This window comes from Triticum urartu, unplaced genomic scaffold, assembly GCF_003073215.2.
Source record: "Triticum urartu cultivar G1812 unplaced genomic scaffold, Tu2.1 TuUngrouped_contig_4621, whole genome shotgun sequence".
Classification (NCBI taxonomy): domain Eukaryota; kingdom Viridiplantae; phylum Streptophyta; class Magnoliopsida; order Poales; family Poaceae; genus Triticum; species Triticum urartu.
In genome coordinates, this window is record NW_024115224.1 from 12690 (window position 1) to 30614 (window position 17925).

General features: G+C 43.2%; 1 protein-coding gene across 1 annotated transcript; it reads right to left on the reverse strand.

Annotated features, from left to right (window-relative positions):
• Positions 1-12310: 12310 nt before the first annotated feature.
• On the reverse strand, positions 12311-16029 carry LOC125528082 (probable apyrase 3). The gene is made up of 9 exons (XM_048692594.1): positions 15655-16029; positions 15443-15571; positions 15067-15123; positions 14860-14952; positions 14552-14757; positions 13594-13685; positions 13243-13457; positions 12714-12897; positions 12311-12640 (listed from the first exon to the last, which is right to left on the reverse strand). The coding sequence occupies exons 1-9, from the start codon at positions 15865-15867 to the stop codon at positions 12519-12521; spliced, it is 1311 nt and encodes a 436-aa protein (XP_048548551.1). The 5' UTR covers positions 15868-16029; the 3' UTR covers positions 12311-12518.
• Positions 16030-17925: the final 1896 nt, after the last annotated feature.

A 17925-nucleotide genomic window follows, 5' to 3' on the forward strand; every position in this document is an offset into this window, starting at 1 on the left:
TCCAAGCCCGCCTCATTTTCACGGCCAAGCACATGCCCACCAAACTAATCACACCAAGGCCACCGACTTCTCTGGGTCTGCAAACCATTTCCCAATTAATGGGACAATGACCGCCAACGACTTCTTCAGCACCCTTCCAAAGAAAAGCACGACGTATCTTGCCGATTGCCTTCAGGACCCATGGAGGAGTATCAAGTGAGAGGAGATGAAAAATGACAATGGAGGTGAGTACTGGTCGAATAAGCACAAAACGACCACTCTGAGTTAGCATAGCAACCCTCCAAGATGCCAGACTCTCCCTTAGCACGTCAAGAAGCCTATGAAAATCCTCATTTCTTGCCTTCTGACAATTTAATGGCAGGCCAAGATAGGTTATTGACATATGGGCGAGCTTGCAGCCAACAAGATTGCAGCAAATAGTTGCAAAGAAATCATCACAATTGATTGGAGATATGGAGCTCTTGATAAGATTGCCGCTCAGCCCTGAGGCACCTCTAAACACCTTCAACAAAGTGAAGACCACCTGAACATCGGCCGGTAAAGCACGAAGGAAAACAATAACAACATAGGCATAAATCGAAAGCCTTTGAGACACCGTGTCAGGAGGGAAAGCAGGTAAGAGATTCATGCTGCCATCTTTGGCCATCAATAAATTGACAACATGAGTAGCTAGAATTGTTGACAGCATAAACAGGACGACCTTGCAAAAAAAAAACTTTGGCCATCAATAAATTGACAACATCCATAGCTAGAATGAAAAGCATAGGAGAAAGAGCATCTCCCTGCCTAAGACCACGACCATGCCAAATCTGGGTACCCGGAGCTCCATTAAGGAGAATTCTCGAGGAAGCCGAAGATAAAATAATGGCGATCCAGGCCCTCCACCTCGGCCCAAATCCTTTGGCTCTCAAAATATCCATGAGGTAAGGCCAGTCCACTAAGTCAAATGCTCTAGCCATGTCCAATTTTAGCATGAAGCTGTTGCACCCTTTTGACTTCAGTAATTTGGCAGTTCCACTCACAAGCTGAAAATTATCATGAATGGATCGGTTTTGAAGGAAAGCACCCTAGTTGTTGCTCACCAATTTGACCTTCTCAGGCGCGAGGTGCCTCGCAAGAACTTTTGAGAAGATCTTAGCGAAGCTGTGAACTAGACTTATGGGTCGATAATCCGTGGTCTCCGAGGCACCTTGCCGTTGGGTAGTAAAACAAGAAAAGAATTGTTTAGCTCTGCAAAAGCTTGACTATCAAGTTGAAACAGATTATTGAAAGCGGCTACCTTATCTTGCTTAAGGAGCGACCAACACTTAACATAGAAACCCATTGTGAATCCATCAGGCCCAGGAGCCTTTTCTTTCGGCATGTCCTTAATGGCCTCAAATATTTCTTGTTCCGTGAAGGCCTTCTCAAACTGATTTGGATCAAAACTTTTCATCCCAAGGAAATCCCAATTGAGATCATGAGCTCTCTTAGCAGGACGACCTATTCTTTTTAAAATGTTCAAAGAGAATTGCTTCTATATCATCATGTTTGGTGTATATATTCATCCCTTCCTTTATATTTGCAATATTTTTTTCTTCTTTTATGGATGGCATGCAAGTGAAAAAAGGATGTGTTTGCGTCCTAGGCTTCAATATAGTTAATCCTAGACCGTTGTCGAGCCATGGTCCTCTCCACCGAACATAGCCTAAGAATCTTTTTCTTCAACTCTCTACGAAGCCATGTCTCCTCCAAATTAAGACAACGAGAATCCCCAGCTTGGTCCAGGAATCCAATTATTGTTTTGGCCCAAACAATCTGGTCCTTAATGTTCCCATAAGATTTGGCGCCCCAACTTTGAAGAGCTTTTGCTGTATTTTTGAGCTTCTGGCTGAACCTCATCAAAGGGTTAACAATATTGCACAAGGTAGGATCTGGCCAAGCAGAAGCGACCACCTGCAAAAAACCATCCCGAGAGAGCCAACAAGATTCGAAACGAAACCTATGGTGTCTCACAGCATTGTGGATAGTGGCCAGAAGAAGCGGATAATGGTCTGAAACAGTCGAAGAAAGGCCTTGCAAAAAGCAATCCGGAAAAAGATCATGCCATTCAACGGAGCTTAACATACAGTCAATCTTGCTTAGTACCATGTTCTCCTGATCATTTGTCCATGTGTAAGCATGACCATTTAGTGCAATGTCATGTAGCATAAGGTCATTAACGACTTTTCTGAATTTACCAATCATCCGGTGATTCAGATTGCGATTGTCAAGCTACTGTCATTCTCAAGCTACTCTTCGACTGGAGCCGTGTGAACTCCGGGCATAGGATCTGGCCACTATGGACGAGCTCGTGGCCGGCATGAACCCTACTATGGCGCCGAGGGTCTGTATGGCGCGATTTAAAATCTTCATATTTTTCTTTGCGTCGAAGATGTGTGACAGACTTGTCATATTTTTCTGGCAACTCTTGAAGCAAGTGTTTTCCGTTGAATGTTGTTTTCAAGACATTGTTCATCCCTTCACTCCTCTAGGTTGATATCATGTCGGCACTAAATGAATCTCTCTTATAGGCGGTTGCCCACTTCACACGAAATTTGACATGTTGTTAATTCAAGAATTATCCTGGAGGCTATCTTTAACCACATGCCATCTTGATTCAAAATGTGCAAACTGACCATTCTTCATATACACACTCCTTGAGTTCCGAAAGAAATTCTGGTTGCTTGGCGGTAACATGACTTAGATGTTTAATAAAATTTTGGTATAGATGCCATAAACAAATGCGATGGCTTGTGTTCGGAATACCTCTTCAATTGCATTGATACTCACAACATACTGATCAGTGAAAATTATTTTTGGATCATTAGCAGACATTGCTTGTAGGAAGGTGCCGAAAAGCCACACAAACGACTCGGTACTTTTGTCGAATATTATATAAGCACCAAAAACAATAGTCTGCTTGCGATGGTTAACACAGATCAGCGGAGTGAATGTAAGGAAAGTAGCAACCGTACATAAATACGTACGGCCGGGAATTTAGATGCCCTCCTCACGCCAACTAAATTTGCCACAAAAAGCGTTGATTTGCCATTCTTAAAAACCTGATGTTGGATTTTTTTAGCATTGCCAAATATAAAAGCATCATTAGTAGCTTATGAAAAAACCTCCACAATTAATGCAGGGGCAAATTTTTTTGGTCCAATCATATCGCGAGAGTAGTCACCTGTTGTAAGGTGGGACAACACTGCATAACAAATAAGTAGAACAACAATAACAATCCAGAGTTCAATTGAAAAATAGCACCTCTCCAAATTATGAACCTCAAACTAAAATAAGGTACCCAACTGATTATTGTATAAGTCCATTCATTATTTTTGGTAGTGGGTAAGCATGTTTCTGATCTCTTCACAAGACAATTATTGGATACTTCTAAACATAGCTTTAATGTGTTAGAAAAGGTGGCTTGGGAAATTTAATTCATCAAAAACTCATTGATAATATAAATTGTAATATAAGCCTAAATTGTTTGTATCTTATTTTTAAGGGATTTGAGTGAACGGAAAGGTTGCAGATTAGACTTTTCAAGTACATTGCTACCTACAAGCTGAGCAGAACAAAAACACAAAATATTTCAATTAACTATGATGTTAGTAGGTTTACTAAATTATAGGGTTGCCCAAAAGTATCCAGACATGGGATTACCAAATGATTCATGTTTGTTGATCCAAAAGAATCAAAAAGAAAGACCTTCCAGTCAAAATGATGTCTGCATTCAGGTCTGTGTACTTGAATCAAAGTCAAGCTGCATAGGATGGAAAGCAACATGTAAAGATGGCAAGATCAACATCATTTAAATGGAAGATAACAGTAAAGAAGATGCTACAATTTGTTTCCAAATTTATAACTTTCTACAAAAACGTGCCAGTAGTCGTAATTTTCTTTTAGGTCCATCTAATCACTCTAGCCAGAAATTTATAGTATAAATTATCATATGGGAGATGCAAGCTTTATGTGCCACTATATGGTGCAGTGTTCTCTATTTTGTGTAGTGAGGACTCAAAGTCTATATAGAATAGGCCAAGTACTAAACTTTGCGACAAAATTGGATCTCAGCCTTGTAACAAATGTCACAACAAAAACGTAAAGTTTTTTGAACAAAAACGTAAAGTTGTGTGTTTGGGTTTGATGAATTGCAATAGTGTCATACAAAAGTATGCAAGATGTGTCCTACAACATGATGAAAAAAGATGGTTATGATAATATATCCAAACTGTAATGGATAGATAAATCTCCACTCTTATTTACAGTTAAATAAATATTAAAAGAATCAGGGCATCTACAAGCAGAGTAGATATCAGCTCATATGTTGGCACCGTAAAAGTTGGTCTTTCTCCAAGCAAAACATTTCATACAGTAGATGATATAACTTATGCCAATATTATCATAGCAGTCCTAAAAGGATTTGCCTTTTCTGCTTTAAGGGGCCACAATACAGTCTGAATGGCAAACACCCAGGAACTGCTGCATCAAAACCTGAAACCCAACACATAAGAAACACTTTATTAGCAAAAGCCATATCAAAAGGGTAAAACACAATATATGAGTTGGAAGTTAGGGCACAGAGGCAACAATGGTTCTCATTATAATGACATGTCAGGTTAATTTATAAAGGTATGGAGATTAATTCTTCAAATACTAAACATTACTACATCCAGTGATAGAAAGTAGTGATGTAGTCATGTCAACAAAATCTGACCCCTACGGTTTCAACTGGGTTTGTACATTACTACATCCAGATCGTACTACAACCAAATTTGCAGCATGGCATTGATTTCAACTGGGTTTGTTTCTTACAAAGAATCTGTGTAGGCAAAGCAGTAACATGATCCAAAATGCTTACAATCTATAGAACATCAATCAGCTAAAGCACTCGCCCCACGGTTGAACGTGGTGACGTAGAGACAAGTAGCGAGGCCGAGGAGGCAGCCAACCAACAACGATATGGCAGAAACGGAAGCGATCAGAGCAGCCCCAGGGGGAGGTGTGATGTGGATCTCGAGTTGGCGAACATCTTCTCTACCACCCCCAGCGATACAACGCCTGCGTTGCCCAGCACCAGCGTCGACGGCGCCGCCCCCATTGGATCTGACAGGGCATGCTGAAGTCAGACGTGCCCCTAGGGTTTGACGTGGGCAGGGATTAGGCGAGGGAAAAATGCTAAGTGGAGACGGGACGGAGCGAAGGTTTTACATGGACGCGAGCGTGGAGACTTCGGGCGGAAGGAAGGGTTTGCCGGCGGCAGTGTCAGGAGTGCCCAAGGAGAGAGGTCGGGGAGCGGAGGGGGCGCTACGACATAGGGGACACGAGATAGGCCAAGCGGTGGAACGTGACGGAAGGGAGAAGAAAGATCGAGCAGTACATGGGCTTTGTGCGGTCGAAAGCCCAATTAACCCCAGATTTCCGACTTTTGTACCGGAGCAGCGTCCCTCAGAACAGTTACCCCAGCTTCGACTCAAAATTGGATCGAATGGCCAAGAAGAAGCAAACCACATGATCGGACGGCCGGAATCATCAGGTGGCTGAGAGGGCTGGGAAAGGGTGCAGTTTTACTGTTCTTAATGGCCTCTCCCGGGTGCAGGGGCAGGCCCCTGTATTGTAAACCACATGGCTCGGTTTTTCCCCCAGAGTAGCATCCACTTAGGACAGCCTGCTAACGTGCATGAAGGAAGATCTGACGGCCAGAAATCAACCAGACACGAAATCGAACGGTTAAAAGGACTGATAGCATGAGATGACTCGCTTTAGGTGCGGTTATACTGTCCTAAATTGAGCCTCTTCTTGTCTTGCGCCGAGACACCCTCCCTTGCCAAGGTCCACCATTCAATGAAGGTACTGCCGATTGAAGGAGCCACCGCCAAAAGACCGAGCTAGTTTGAGACTCTATTCCAAAGGATATTAACGACCGCACAACCAGTAAGAAGGTGATCAACATCTTCAAAATGGTTGTGGCAGAAAACACATGAGTCATTATGTGGAAACCCATGTTTCGCACGTTGATCTGCAGTCCAAATCCTCTTATGGGCAGCCAACCAAATTAAAAATTGTCAACGAAGGGGGGCCCAAGATTTTCAAATAGCATTGGCCAAGGTGCAAACAGGAAGTTCCTCAAAGAGAGACAAGTATGTCGACTTAGAGGAGAAATGACCAGATGGCTTGAAAGACCATTTCCACATGTCAACATGATCATGGTCAATCTAGACCTCCTGAATGGCCTCCCAAACATTTAGAAGTTGGAGAAATTTATCAATTCTGAGTGGAGCTTCAAAATCTTTTAGCCACCGACCTCCCATCATAGTAGAAGCGACCGTTCTCCTTGATCTAATGTGCTTCGGGATAGATTCAACTATGTCAGGTGCAATAGAGGTAATATGAACGCTGTCTAACCAAGCATCATACCAAAAGATTGTGCTTTCACCATTTCCTAGAGTCACCATGGCTGCAACATTAAATTTCTCCAATACCATGCTAGGAAGCGGGACTCCCAGATATCTCCATGGCTTGTTAATTTCCACACGGGCGGTCCAAGCCCGCCTCATTTTCACGGCCAAGCTCATGCCCACCAAACTAATCACACCAAGGCCACCGACTTCTCTGGGTCTGCAAACCATTTCCCACTTAACGGGACAATGACCGCCAACGACTTCTTCAGCACCCTTCCAAAGAAAAGTACAACATATCTTGCCGATTGCCTTCAGGACCCATGGAGGAGTATCAAGTGAGAGGAGATGAAAAAAGACAATGGAGGTGAGTACTGGCCGAATAAGCACAAAACGACCACTCTGAGTTAGCATAGCAACCCTCCAAGATGCCAGACTCTCCCTTAGCACGTCAAGAAGCCTATGAAAATCCTCATTTCTTGCCTTCTGACAATTTAATGGCAGGCCAAGATAGGTTATTGACATATGGACGAGCTTGCAGCCAACAAGATTGCAGCAAATAGTTGCAAAGAAATCATCATAATTGATTGGAGATATGGAGCTCTTGATAAGATTGCCGCTCAGCCCTGAGGCACCTCTAAACACCTTCAACAAAGTGAAGACCACCTGAACATCGGCCGGTAAAGCACGAAGGAAAACAATAACAACATAGGCATAAATCGAAAGCCTTTGAGACACCGTGTCAGGAGGGAAAGCAGGTAAGAGATTCATGCTGTCATCTTTGGCCATCAATAAATTGACAACATGAGTAGCTAGAATTGTTGACAGCATAAACATGACGACCTTGCAAAAAAAACTTTGGCCATCAATAAATTGACAACATCCATAGCTAGAATGAAAAGCATAGGAGAAAGAGCATCTCCCTGCCTAAGACGACGACCATGCCAAATCTGGGTACCCGGAGCTCCATTAAGGAGAATTCTCGAGGAAGCCGAAGATAAAATAATGGCGATCCAGGCCCTCCACCTCGGCCCAAATCCTTTGGCTCTCAAAATATCCATGAGGTAAGGCCAGTCCACTAAGTCAAATGCTCTAGCCATGTCCAATTTTAGCATGAAGCTGTTGCACCCTTTTGACTTCAGTAATTTGGCAGTTCCACTCACAAGCTGAAAATTATCATGAATGGATCGGTTTTGAAGGAAAGCACCCTAGTTGTTGCTCACCAATTTGACCTTCTCAGGCGCGAGGTGCCTCGCAAGAACTTTTGAGAAGATCTTAGCGAAGCTGTGAACTAGACTTATGGGTCGATAATCCGTGGTCTCCGAGGCACCTTGCCGTTGGGCAGTAAAACAAGAAAAGAATTGTTTAGCTCTGCAAAAGCTTGACCACCAAGTTGAAACAGATTATTGAAAGCGGCTGCCTTATCTTGCTTAAGGAGCGACCAACACTTAACATAGAAACCCATTGTGAATCCATCAGGCCCAGGAGCCTTTTCTTTCGGCATGTCCTTAATGGCCTCAAATATTTCTTGTTCCGTGAAGGCCTTCTCAAACTGATTTGGATCAAAACTTTTCATCCCAAGGAAATCCCAATTGAGATCATGAGCTCTCTTAGCAGGACGACCTATTCTTTTTAAAATGTTCAAAGAGAATTGCTTCTATATCATCATGTTTGGTGTATATATTCATCCCTTCCTTTATATTTGCAATATTTTTTTCTTCTTTTATGGATGGCATGCAAGTGAAAAAAGGATGTGTTTGCGTCCTAGGCTTCAATATAGTTAATCCTAGACCGTTGTCGAGCCATGGTCCTCTCCACCGAACATAGCCTAAGAATCTTTTTCTTCAACTCTCTACGAAGCCATGTCTCCTCCAAATTAAGACAACGAGAATCCCCAGCTTGGTCCAGGAATCCAATTATTGTTTTGGCCCAAACAATCTGGTCCTTAATGTTCCCATAAGATTTGGCGCCCCAACTTTGAAGAGCTTTTGCTGTATTTTTGAGCTTCTGGCTGAACCTCATCAAAGGGTTAACAATATTGCACAAGGTAGGATCTGGCCAAGCAGAAGCGACCACCTGCAAAAAACCATCCCGAGAGAGCCAACAAGATTCGAAACGAAACCTATGGTGTCTCACAGCATTGTGGATAGTGGCCAGAAGAAGCGGATAATGGTCTGAAACAGTCGAAGAAAGGCCTTGCAAAAAGCAATCCGGAAAAAGATCATGCCATTCAACGGAGCTTAACATACAGTCAATCTTGCTTAGTACCATGTTCTCCTGATCATTTGTCCATGTGTAAGCATGACCATTTAGTGCAATGTCATGTAGCATAAGGTCATTAACGACTTTTCTGAATTTACCAATCATCCGGTGATTCAGATTGCGATTGTCAAGCTACTGTCATTCTCAAGCTACTCTTCGACTGGAGCCGTGTGAACTCCGGGCATAGGATCTGGCCACTATGGACGAGCTCGTGGCCGGCATGAACCCTACTATGGCGCCGAGGGTCTGTATGGCGCGATTTAAAATCTTCATATTTTTCTTTGCGTCGAAGATGTGTGACAGACTTGTCATATTTTTCTGGCAACTCTTGAAGCAAGTGTTTTCCGTTGAATGTTGTTTTCAAGACATTGTTCATCCCTTCACTCCTCTAGGTTGATATCATGTCGGCACTAAATGAATCTCTCTTATAGGCGGTTGCCCACTTCACACGAAATTTGACATGTTGTTAATTCAAGAATTATCCTGGAGGCTATCTTTAACCACATGCCATCTTGATTCAAAATGTGCAAACTGACCATTCTTCATATACACACTCCTTGAGTTCCGAAAGAAATTCTGGTTGCTTGGCGGTAACATGACTTAGATGTTTAATAAAATTTTGGTATAGATGCCATAAACAAATGCGATGGCTTGTGTTCGGAATACCTCTTCAATTGCATTGATACTCACAACATACTGATCAGTGAAAATTATTTTTGGATCATTAGCAGACATTGCTTGTAGGAAGGTGCCGAAAAGCCACACAAACGACTCGGTACTTTTGTCGAATATTATATAAGCACCAAAAAAAATAGTCTGCTTGCGATGGTTAACACAGATCAGCGGAGTGAATGTAAGGAAAGTAGCAACCGTACATAAATACGTACGGCCGGGAATTTAGATGCCCTCCTCACGCCAACTAAATTTGCCACAAAAAGCGTTGATTTGCCATTCTTAAAAACCTGATGTTGGATTTTTTTAGCATTGCCAAATATAAAAGCATCATTAGTAGCTTATGAAAAAACCTCCACCAATAATGCAGGGGCAAATTTTTTTGGTCCAATCATATCGCGAGAGTAGTCACCTGTTGTAAGGTGGCGTGATGTAATAAAACAAATAAGTAGAACAACAATAACAATCCAGAGTTCAATTGAAAAATAGCACCTCTCCAAATTATGAACCTCAAACTAAATCTTTCCCCCTTAATTAATAGATGCGGCAAATCTTTTGCCTATGTTATAAAAACTCTCCCAATTAAACTATCTTTAGTTTGACATGGACACTCCATCAAATCCCCAATAACCCCACCGGCAATAACCAACCTGACATACCGGACTCACTATCAATCTGACATATAGGGATGCATAATGTTGGTGGCACGGCATGGCGGGGGCGCGGTGGAGCGGCGCCACGATAGCAGTCTAACAGTGGCATGCTGATGTGGCTATATCAGGGAGGAGATTGGGAGAGAGCCTACTTCCCCTCCATATGGGAGGGATATGGACTATTTTATTGGTGATCACCAATAATTTATTGCGGAGTTGTTGGAGGTTCATTTTTGACCCAATCCCCCTCCCCCTCCCAATACCAAGAAAGTACTATGAAAAGTCGAGCTGTTGGAGACTCATATTCCTAAGAAATTTAGAGCACCATTCAGAAACACCCACCTAGGATTTATAGATAGGGATGATGCGGGACAATACATTGGACAATATATCCATGATCTTTTTGGCATCAATGAAACTTCACGCTCCTGCCGTAGACTAGCCAGCGCATAGTTGTGTCATCCGTGGCCTCCATGCCGGCAATTTCGCATTTACTGTCGGTGTCTCCCCGTATCCTGCGCATCATGCGGCAACACTTTTAGCATCTACCAAACCCTATATTGGCCCGCCTGTGGTTGGCACCACCGGATCGACTTGGCGGTTATCCTCATTCACTCATTGGTGTCGCCTCGCAGATGGCTTCCCCTACAAGGGTGCCCCCACCCCCTTGGCATCCCACCCTGCCCCGTGTCATGCTACCGCTCCCTCCATGCGGGCGAAGGGCTGCCTCGGGTTCCTCCTCCTCCAGTCACCGCTCGTTGTAGGAGCCTTAGAGGTATGCTACTCCCAGAGAGGAGGCGGTTATCCTCATTCACTCATTGGTGTCGCCTCGCAGATGGCTTCCCCTACAAGTGTGCCCCCACCCCCTTGGCATCCCACCCTGCCCCGTGTCATGCTACCGCTCCCTCCATGCGGGCGAAGGGCTGCCTCGGGTTCCTCCTCCTCCAGTCACCGCTCGTTGTAGGAGCCTTAGAGGTATGCTACTCCCAGAGAGGAATGTGCGGAGGTGGCGCTTCTAGAACCCGTGATTGCTATTGTCCACGTGATGGTGCAATGCACATCTAGACAATATCATGATAATCTGTATTGCCTTTGTTGACTATTTTTCTGCCTTCATCGCGTATTTTCAGTACTCTGCGTACAAGGTCTTTCATGTAGTGTAAAAAAATCACCCAATTGACCTCACGAGCCCATTTTTTTCTGCGAGGGAACTTTCTAGATCCATCACAGATTTAAGCCAGTCTTTGACTGTTTCAAGTCACCAGAAATCCATCGTCGATTAACAACTTTCTTGAAGTGTTATATGTTAAGCTTTGTGCACCAGCCAATGCAACCAAAAATCTAAACTAATGGAAAGGGCTAGGCAATCTACAGATACATTTCAACGCCCCCTTTCATGTCTGACACGGGAAGTCAACACGTGAATAGACTCGGAGGTATGGCTTAAGAGACCTATACGTGGACACAAAGGGGGGCAACAACAATTTTTAGATAAATTGCGAAAATCAGGGCTTGAACTCAAGACCTTAGCTCTGATACCATGTTATAAACTCCATGCATTAGCCAACCCAATCAAAAGTCCAAACTGATGGAAAAGACTAGGCAATGCACATATACTCTTCAACATCATGTTAGTCATATCTTACGCAGGGTCCATATCTCAGCCAGAGGCATGTGAATGGTTCAGGTATGCACCGACTCTTTTCAAATGATAGTTCACACTATCCACGGCAAGTACTTCTGCCCTCCTTGTCACACGCATTCCTGTATTGTACCAGAGCATTGGTAATCAAAGTTTCGCGCTTCATATATTTAGGAGCGAGTCAGCAATCTTCGACTAAGGACCGGGTCTCTTATTAGCTTTTATTATCAAACCCATTATTATAATTTAGAAAGGATAGTCAATCTAGGGAGTAATACAATAGCAACACATGCAAATTGTGGCAATGCACACCTCCTACGGGAAGCTTATGGTTATGTGATTTGATGCATAGGTCAGTGACTATCCTACAATAATTGTAAGGGTGGGAGCGTATGCCTTAAGTTGGTCACTTTGGCTATGTAGAAATGATATGATTTTAACGACAAAAATGCTTCTCCTCTGCATGTTATTTTCCAGTGTACGAAACTGCTTCGTATGTGGTCTATGCTACAACGAGTGGAGTACCAACTACTGTTCAAGGTGAGGTGTACCCCGATTGGAGTAGGTGGCTATGGAGAGTTTTTCCCAACATGGGTGGCAGCACAACCTTCGCATACATCGACCATCACCTTTGACATAGGCATAGTGTCGGTCTATAGGACTCTATTGTTGCCGATTTGTCAGCTTTGTTTTATTTCTTATTGACAGACACTGAGGTTTGGCTGTGTGCATACTAGTTATACAGAGGCCGATTGTTACTCATAATGCTTTGTATCCGCTTGATGCTATATTTTGAGATAATAAAAGTTCCCTTTATCGAAAAGAGCAATAATTGTAAGCGAAGCCAAGCGTATCATGGGACATCTATTGTCAAGTCCCCTTTTTGGGTGCCACGGCCTCAATAGCTTCTCCGAGAGGCCATGCCGCTTCAATGAAGTACTCCCCATGCTTCACCTTCTCCACGAGTGTAATATTCTTGGTGGGTTCCAAACCTGTAAATAAATCTTTACACACATTTTCTTCTAATACACGCATGTTTGTAGGCAGTAGTGGAGAGAAACTCACCAAACCCATCGACGAGCAAGGAGTATTGATAGACGAGGTCCATGCAAATGTAGGGTATGTCGCGGACCTTGGGGTACTTAGCCTTCACTTCTTTCAAGCTCATTCTACATATCTTCTGGGCAACGGCTCTGAAAGCCATTGGGGTGGACGTCCCGCTTGGTGCATCACTGTCGATGAGGCCAACCTGTCCAGGACCAATGGAGATCAACATAGACAAGTTCAAATAATCCAGCTGGAGTACATATATGATATATCAAATTAATTTTTCCTAGCTAGCTAATTTAAGGGTGTTCAAGTAACTGAACCCTACATTATTCCAAATAAATTGAATTCTAGTTTTGTCCTAAGTCAACTTATTTAAATTTGAGCGAGTTTATACAAATGTATGCAACTATCTACGACAACGAATATATAGTATGAAAATGTATTCTCTGATAATTCATAATTCTAACGAAACCAAGTGCCAATATATTTATCTATAGACTTAAGAAAAAGCAACATTTCAATTAATTTAGAATGGAAGGAGTACCTGCGAGGCCATGTAGTAGAAGCTAGATGCGACATAGAGGTTGGCCTGGCCGGGGCCGCCCCCGCCGTTCCACACGCCGTCGAAGGTGCACTTCTTGGCTTGGCAAGGAGCATCAAGTTTGAGTGCCTTCATTACATCACCTCTGCACTTCCCGTATTGTGCACCTCCCGTTGACGCGGTAGCATTGTACTCCTCACCGTTGTAGGTGTATTTGCCTTGGAGAACGAATGAAAAGAGAAATAATATAGTACATCAATCAGTTCTGGGGTTGCTGGTTATCTTACATATATTGATGAATAGTAAGGCTACTTATACTGATCTATGACTCTCGATCATATGCAGGCCACTTACCACTGAAGCCACGAAGCATGCAGTAGCTAAATGGTCCTTCCTTAGCCTTGAAGATCTCTACGCGAGAAGCTAAGGCGCCGTAGCGTAAGTAGCTACAAGCACAGAAAAAAAGCCTCCCCTGATCATTTTATAATTGATATACAATACAAAGTTAATCATATGGCTTTAGAAATCAAAAAGCAAAATGTCTCTCATGAAATGATTAGATGCCTTGTATTACTTTATCTTTCTTTTCACATACCTAACTCTTGTGCATGTCCTTCGCTTTTGCTTTTAGATAAAGAAAACAAAATAAAATGCAGTGGCGCTTTGTCCTACTGGAAAAGGCCCCAAACAAGTTTGTTACAAAGTTCATTCACCACGACAAAGGTTTCAGTTGGGATGTACACCAACATCCCTTTTATTTTGTTTTGTTAAAGTACATGGCTAATATTGAGTAGTTTTCTGGTAAGATACACTTTCAATAATTAACCACAAAAGTAAGCCAGCACATGCAGGGTCTTGCCATATTGAACCAGTGGCAAAGCTAGTAGCGAATCACGTGTAGGGCTGAGCTAGATTTAACGATAGATTCTCCAAATTTTCAGTACTTTCTAGAAAGAAACTACAAGGGATCTTGTACTAGGCCTAGGGCAATAGCCCTAGTAGCCACAGGCTTGTCTCCCTCACTGTATTGAACACTTGGGGATACCTTGGGAGAATGTTTTGCAATATATTAAAAAAACTGAAAATACAAAATGATTCGTTGTGTTTAATTATTATTGTATAGTTGTAAATATTTAATAAATATAAAATAACATAATAAATGAAAATTATCGTGCATGTTTGCATGTTGAGGTGTCACTTTTCTATGCATGGTTACATGTTGAGATGGCATGGTTGCATGTTGAGAGAAATATATTAGTGAAAACTAGCCATATAAACTAAAGCACATTCATGCATGAGAGGGTCTTCAAACCTGTGAACATAAATGTTGTAATCTCTTCCCTTGAGATACTCTTTTGTAACATAAGGATCCTTGCCGTGAGGCACTCCTGGAGCGGCAACAACGGTGGCCGGAGAAATGGCATATGCCATTTGCACGGACCCACCTCCAAGATCAATCACACCTACCGTTTTCGAGTAGTCCCCACCCAAGTTATCCAGCAGGTAATTCAGAGCAACCTACAAGCACCTCATGCCATGCAAAAGGAGGTTAAAACAATAAAAATGTTGGTGTTTGTATTTGATTAGAATTCATGTGGTCGTCGGTGGTGTGAATTGTACCCATAGGTAGGATCCTTCCTGAGATCCCTCGAGAACATTGATCCACTTGGGATTGTACTGAAACTTGGTGTTAGTGTGGACAGCGCCCCTGACCTGCGTGTATCAATTCAAGAATCAATATCCAACAGATGGCTACTAGTATAAATTCATGTGTCATATAGTTACATGCATCAGATAAATAAATCACACGATCATGAAATTAATTACCGCGTCAAGTATCTGCTTTGCTTGCTTATCTCCGATGAGCCTGAGTCCGGCCGTCGCCTGCACATTTTAATTGAAGACCTGAGCGATATATCTTGACGTCGGTGGTTAATTAGTTACCAGAGTATATATGGCCACTTTTTTTTTACTGGAGCATGGCAACTTTTGACGTAAGGTAGGGATGGACTTTATGTTCATGGCAAATTGTTTTGCGGAAGTAGCTATAGCTTCGATAGACATAGAAACAGTTATTTTTCAATCGACAAAGGTAATAATATGAGCAAGATCGACCTGCTCGTCATGAACATGTCGATAATAAATTCTGAATATTCACCAGCTACCTTAGAAAATAGCAAAACCATTACTATATTGTGCATACCCCGAGTTTAACAGGAGTCGTTTTCATAAGCCTCTGAGGCACGACGCTGTTGGCCTTTTGAAGCAGTGGTAATATGGACTCGGTAGCCTCCTTGGGCCGTCCAGAGTATGAACTCAGACCAGGATTCACCTGCAACAGAAAGAAAAAGAGTAGAAGCATCACGGATGGGTTCATCTTTTGATGGAGTACTACCACGGATGCATGGAGCGTACCTTGGCGAAGACCTCGATGTCGTCGCCGATCTTGACGAGATCCATCCGCTTGTCAAACCGGAAGACGTGCATACGGGTCCCCGTGCTGCCGGCGTCCAAGATCACGGCGTACTTCCCCACCGGCGGCACCGCTGCCGCGCGCGCCTGGGCTATCTCAGCTGACGAGGCGAGGAGGAGGAGGAGAAGCGCCATCATGCCCACCAGGTGAGCCATTGTTAACTAACTGCCGGATGCCGAGCGAGTGCTCGAGTCGAGACGAGTCCACATGGGACGGTAGGTTCTATATAGAGTATGAGATGGGTTGGGACTAGCAACTCGCAGCCCTTAAGTAAGTGGATTAACCGAGCATCCTCATACTTTTATGCCATATGGCAACGGCTCATCCTCACGCGGAACTATTTATTTTGCCATATGTCAACGGCTCCTAGCTCATTCCTTGTCGTGGGTATGGAAAATGAGGAAATCCTGATGCCCAATAGTATATAGAACTATCCTGATATATGCAAGCAGTAACATAACTCGTGCGAAAAAAATATATCGTCTCCAAATTTTATCCAACTACCCCATGATGGATGTAAAATAGTGAGGAAGTTAGGCATCTCTAGCAGATCTCCCAAAAACTCCTTTATAATAGATCTGTTGCTTTTCATAACAAAAAAAAACATCTCCCAAAAGGTACTTTTGAAGAGAATAGTTTTGGTTTGGTGAACTAAGACCCAGCTAGCAGATCCCCAAGCTATAGCGTCCGGTTTCAAAGCAGTATATGTTACAACATTTTCGAAATCTTCTCAAATTTTTACCACCACCTCAAGGTGTCATATGAGTGCAGCATGCCAAGTTTCATTATTTTCATTCTTTGTTTGCATTTTTTGGAATTAAAAAAAATCAACTCCATGTTCGGGGTTGTGTCTTGGCACTCTCATGTCCGAAATCTCTTTCCTTTTCTTTGATAATGTCTAAAAATGGACTGAAGAACACAAACATAATGTTTGAACACAATTTTGCAAACTTTTTCAGGAACTTGTTTAAATTTGTATTATATTCCCTAAATGCCTATATGCATTTAATAATTTACATATAGCAAACAGACCCCAAAGGAAGCCAAAATTTGACATAGAACATGCAATGATTATCTTGAGTGCAGAAAAAAATTGAGGCCAACGGGCAGGGGCGGACCCATGTTCATGGGAGTGGGGGCCTAGGACCCCACTCAAAATATGAAACTTCAGTGATATTTCTTTGAAATTTCAGAAATTTTTGCCAAAAACTATGTGAATTTGTACAAAGTATGCCCCCACGCCCATAGTTTGCCCCCACTTAGAATAGTTTCTGGGTCCGCCCCTGCCAACGGGTGAAGATTAGTCTTGAAAATCCAAATGCACATATGTATTTTATTATTGTTTTAGTTGTTTGCCCGGTGTGTTATACAAAAACAGTCGACAAAGACATGTTTCCCGACTCTCTTATGAAAGTTTCTGTTTGCCAAGTAGCTTTCTTTTATACCGAATTTTTTTGGCCTGCTTTATATATAAAGCACCAACCAAATTAAAACCAGTGACACAACACACCACACACACCCACGACAAGATACAAAGATGCTAAGAAGCAGCCACCACGCCAGATACATCTCTAAGTAAACAACGAATATGCACTAAGCCTCACTATGAAGTCGAAGGAGCTCTCAACTGGGAACCAGACACCAAGAAGTGAAACTGGACGTCGTCGATCCATAAGCCCCAAGGCTTCACCTTCATGAAGGATACAACACCTGAGTGCCGCCACCACCTAATCCAAGGGATCAAGATTTTCATCCGAAGCACCTCGAAGACACGAAGTAAACAAGACTTCAAGTAGATGACGACGTTCACAGACACTGCCTCCGACGGCTGACCATGCCAGGCAGGATTTTGAATCTAGTAAGTACACCCTACCTTTGATCAGGTTGCGCGCCAGCCCCGGGGACAAATGTCGCACCATAGCCACAGATCGTCAAGCACCAGCTGCCACGCCAGCCCCATGGCCATGGAAACTAGCCCACACCTGATGTGGGCTCAACCCACGAGCACCATGCCTCGCACCATCAAGGACACCACCATAGAGTCCAGATGTCCAAGAGACCAACCATGATTTCAGGCCAAGCCGCCATGACCAAGCACGCCGCTCCGCCGCCATGACCAAGCACGCCCACCGATCAGCCCACACCACCAGATTTTCCACGAAGCCCGCCGCCTCCTCCCATCACCACGCTGCCAAGGCGCCGTCGGCGGCCTG

Excerpts from the sequence above, each read along its gene's own strand:
- LOC125528082 (XM_048692594.1), bottom strand. The coding sequence starts at position 15,867 with ATGGCTCACCTGGTGGGCATGATGGCGCTTCTCCTCCTCCTCCTCGCC. Across the intron at positions 15,572-15,654 it reads ACATCGAGGTCTTCGCCAAG|GTGAATCCTGGTCTGAGTTC; the intron begins GTACGCTCCATG and ends TTTCTGTTGCAG. Across the intron at positions 15,124-15,442 it reads CGACTCCTGTTAAACTCGGG|GCGACGGCCGGACTCAGGCT; the intron begins GTATGCACAATA and ends TAAAATGTGCAG.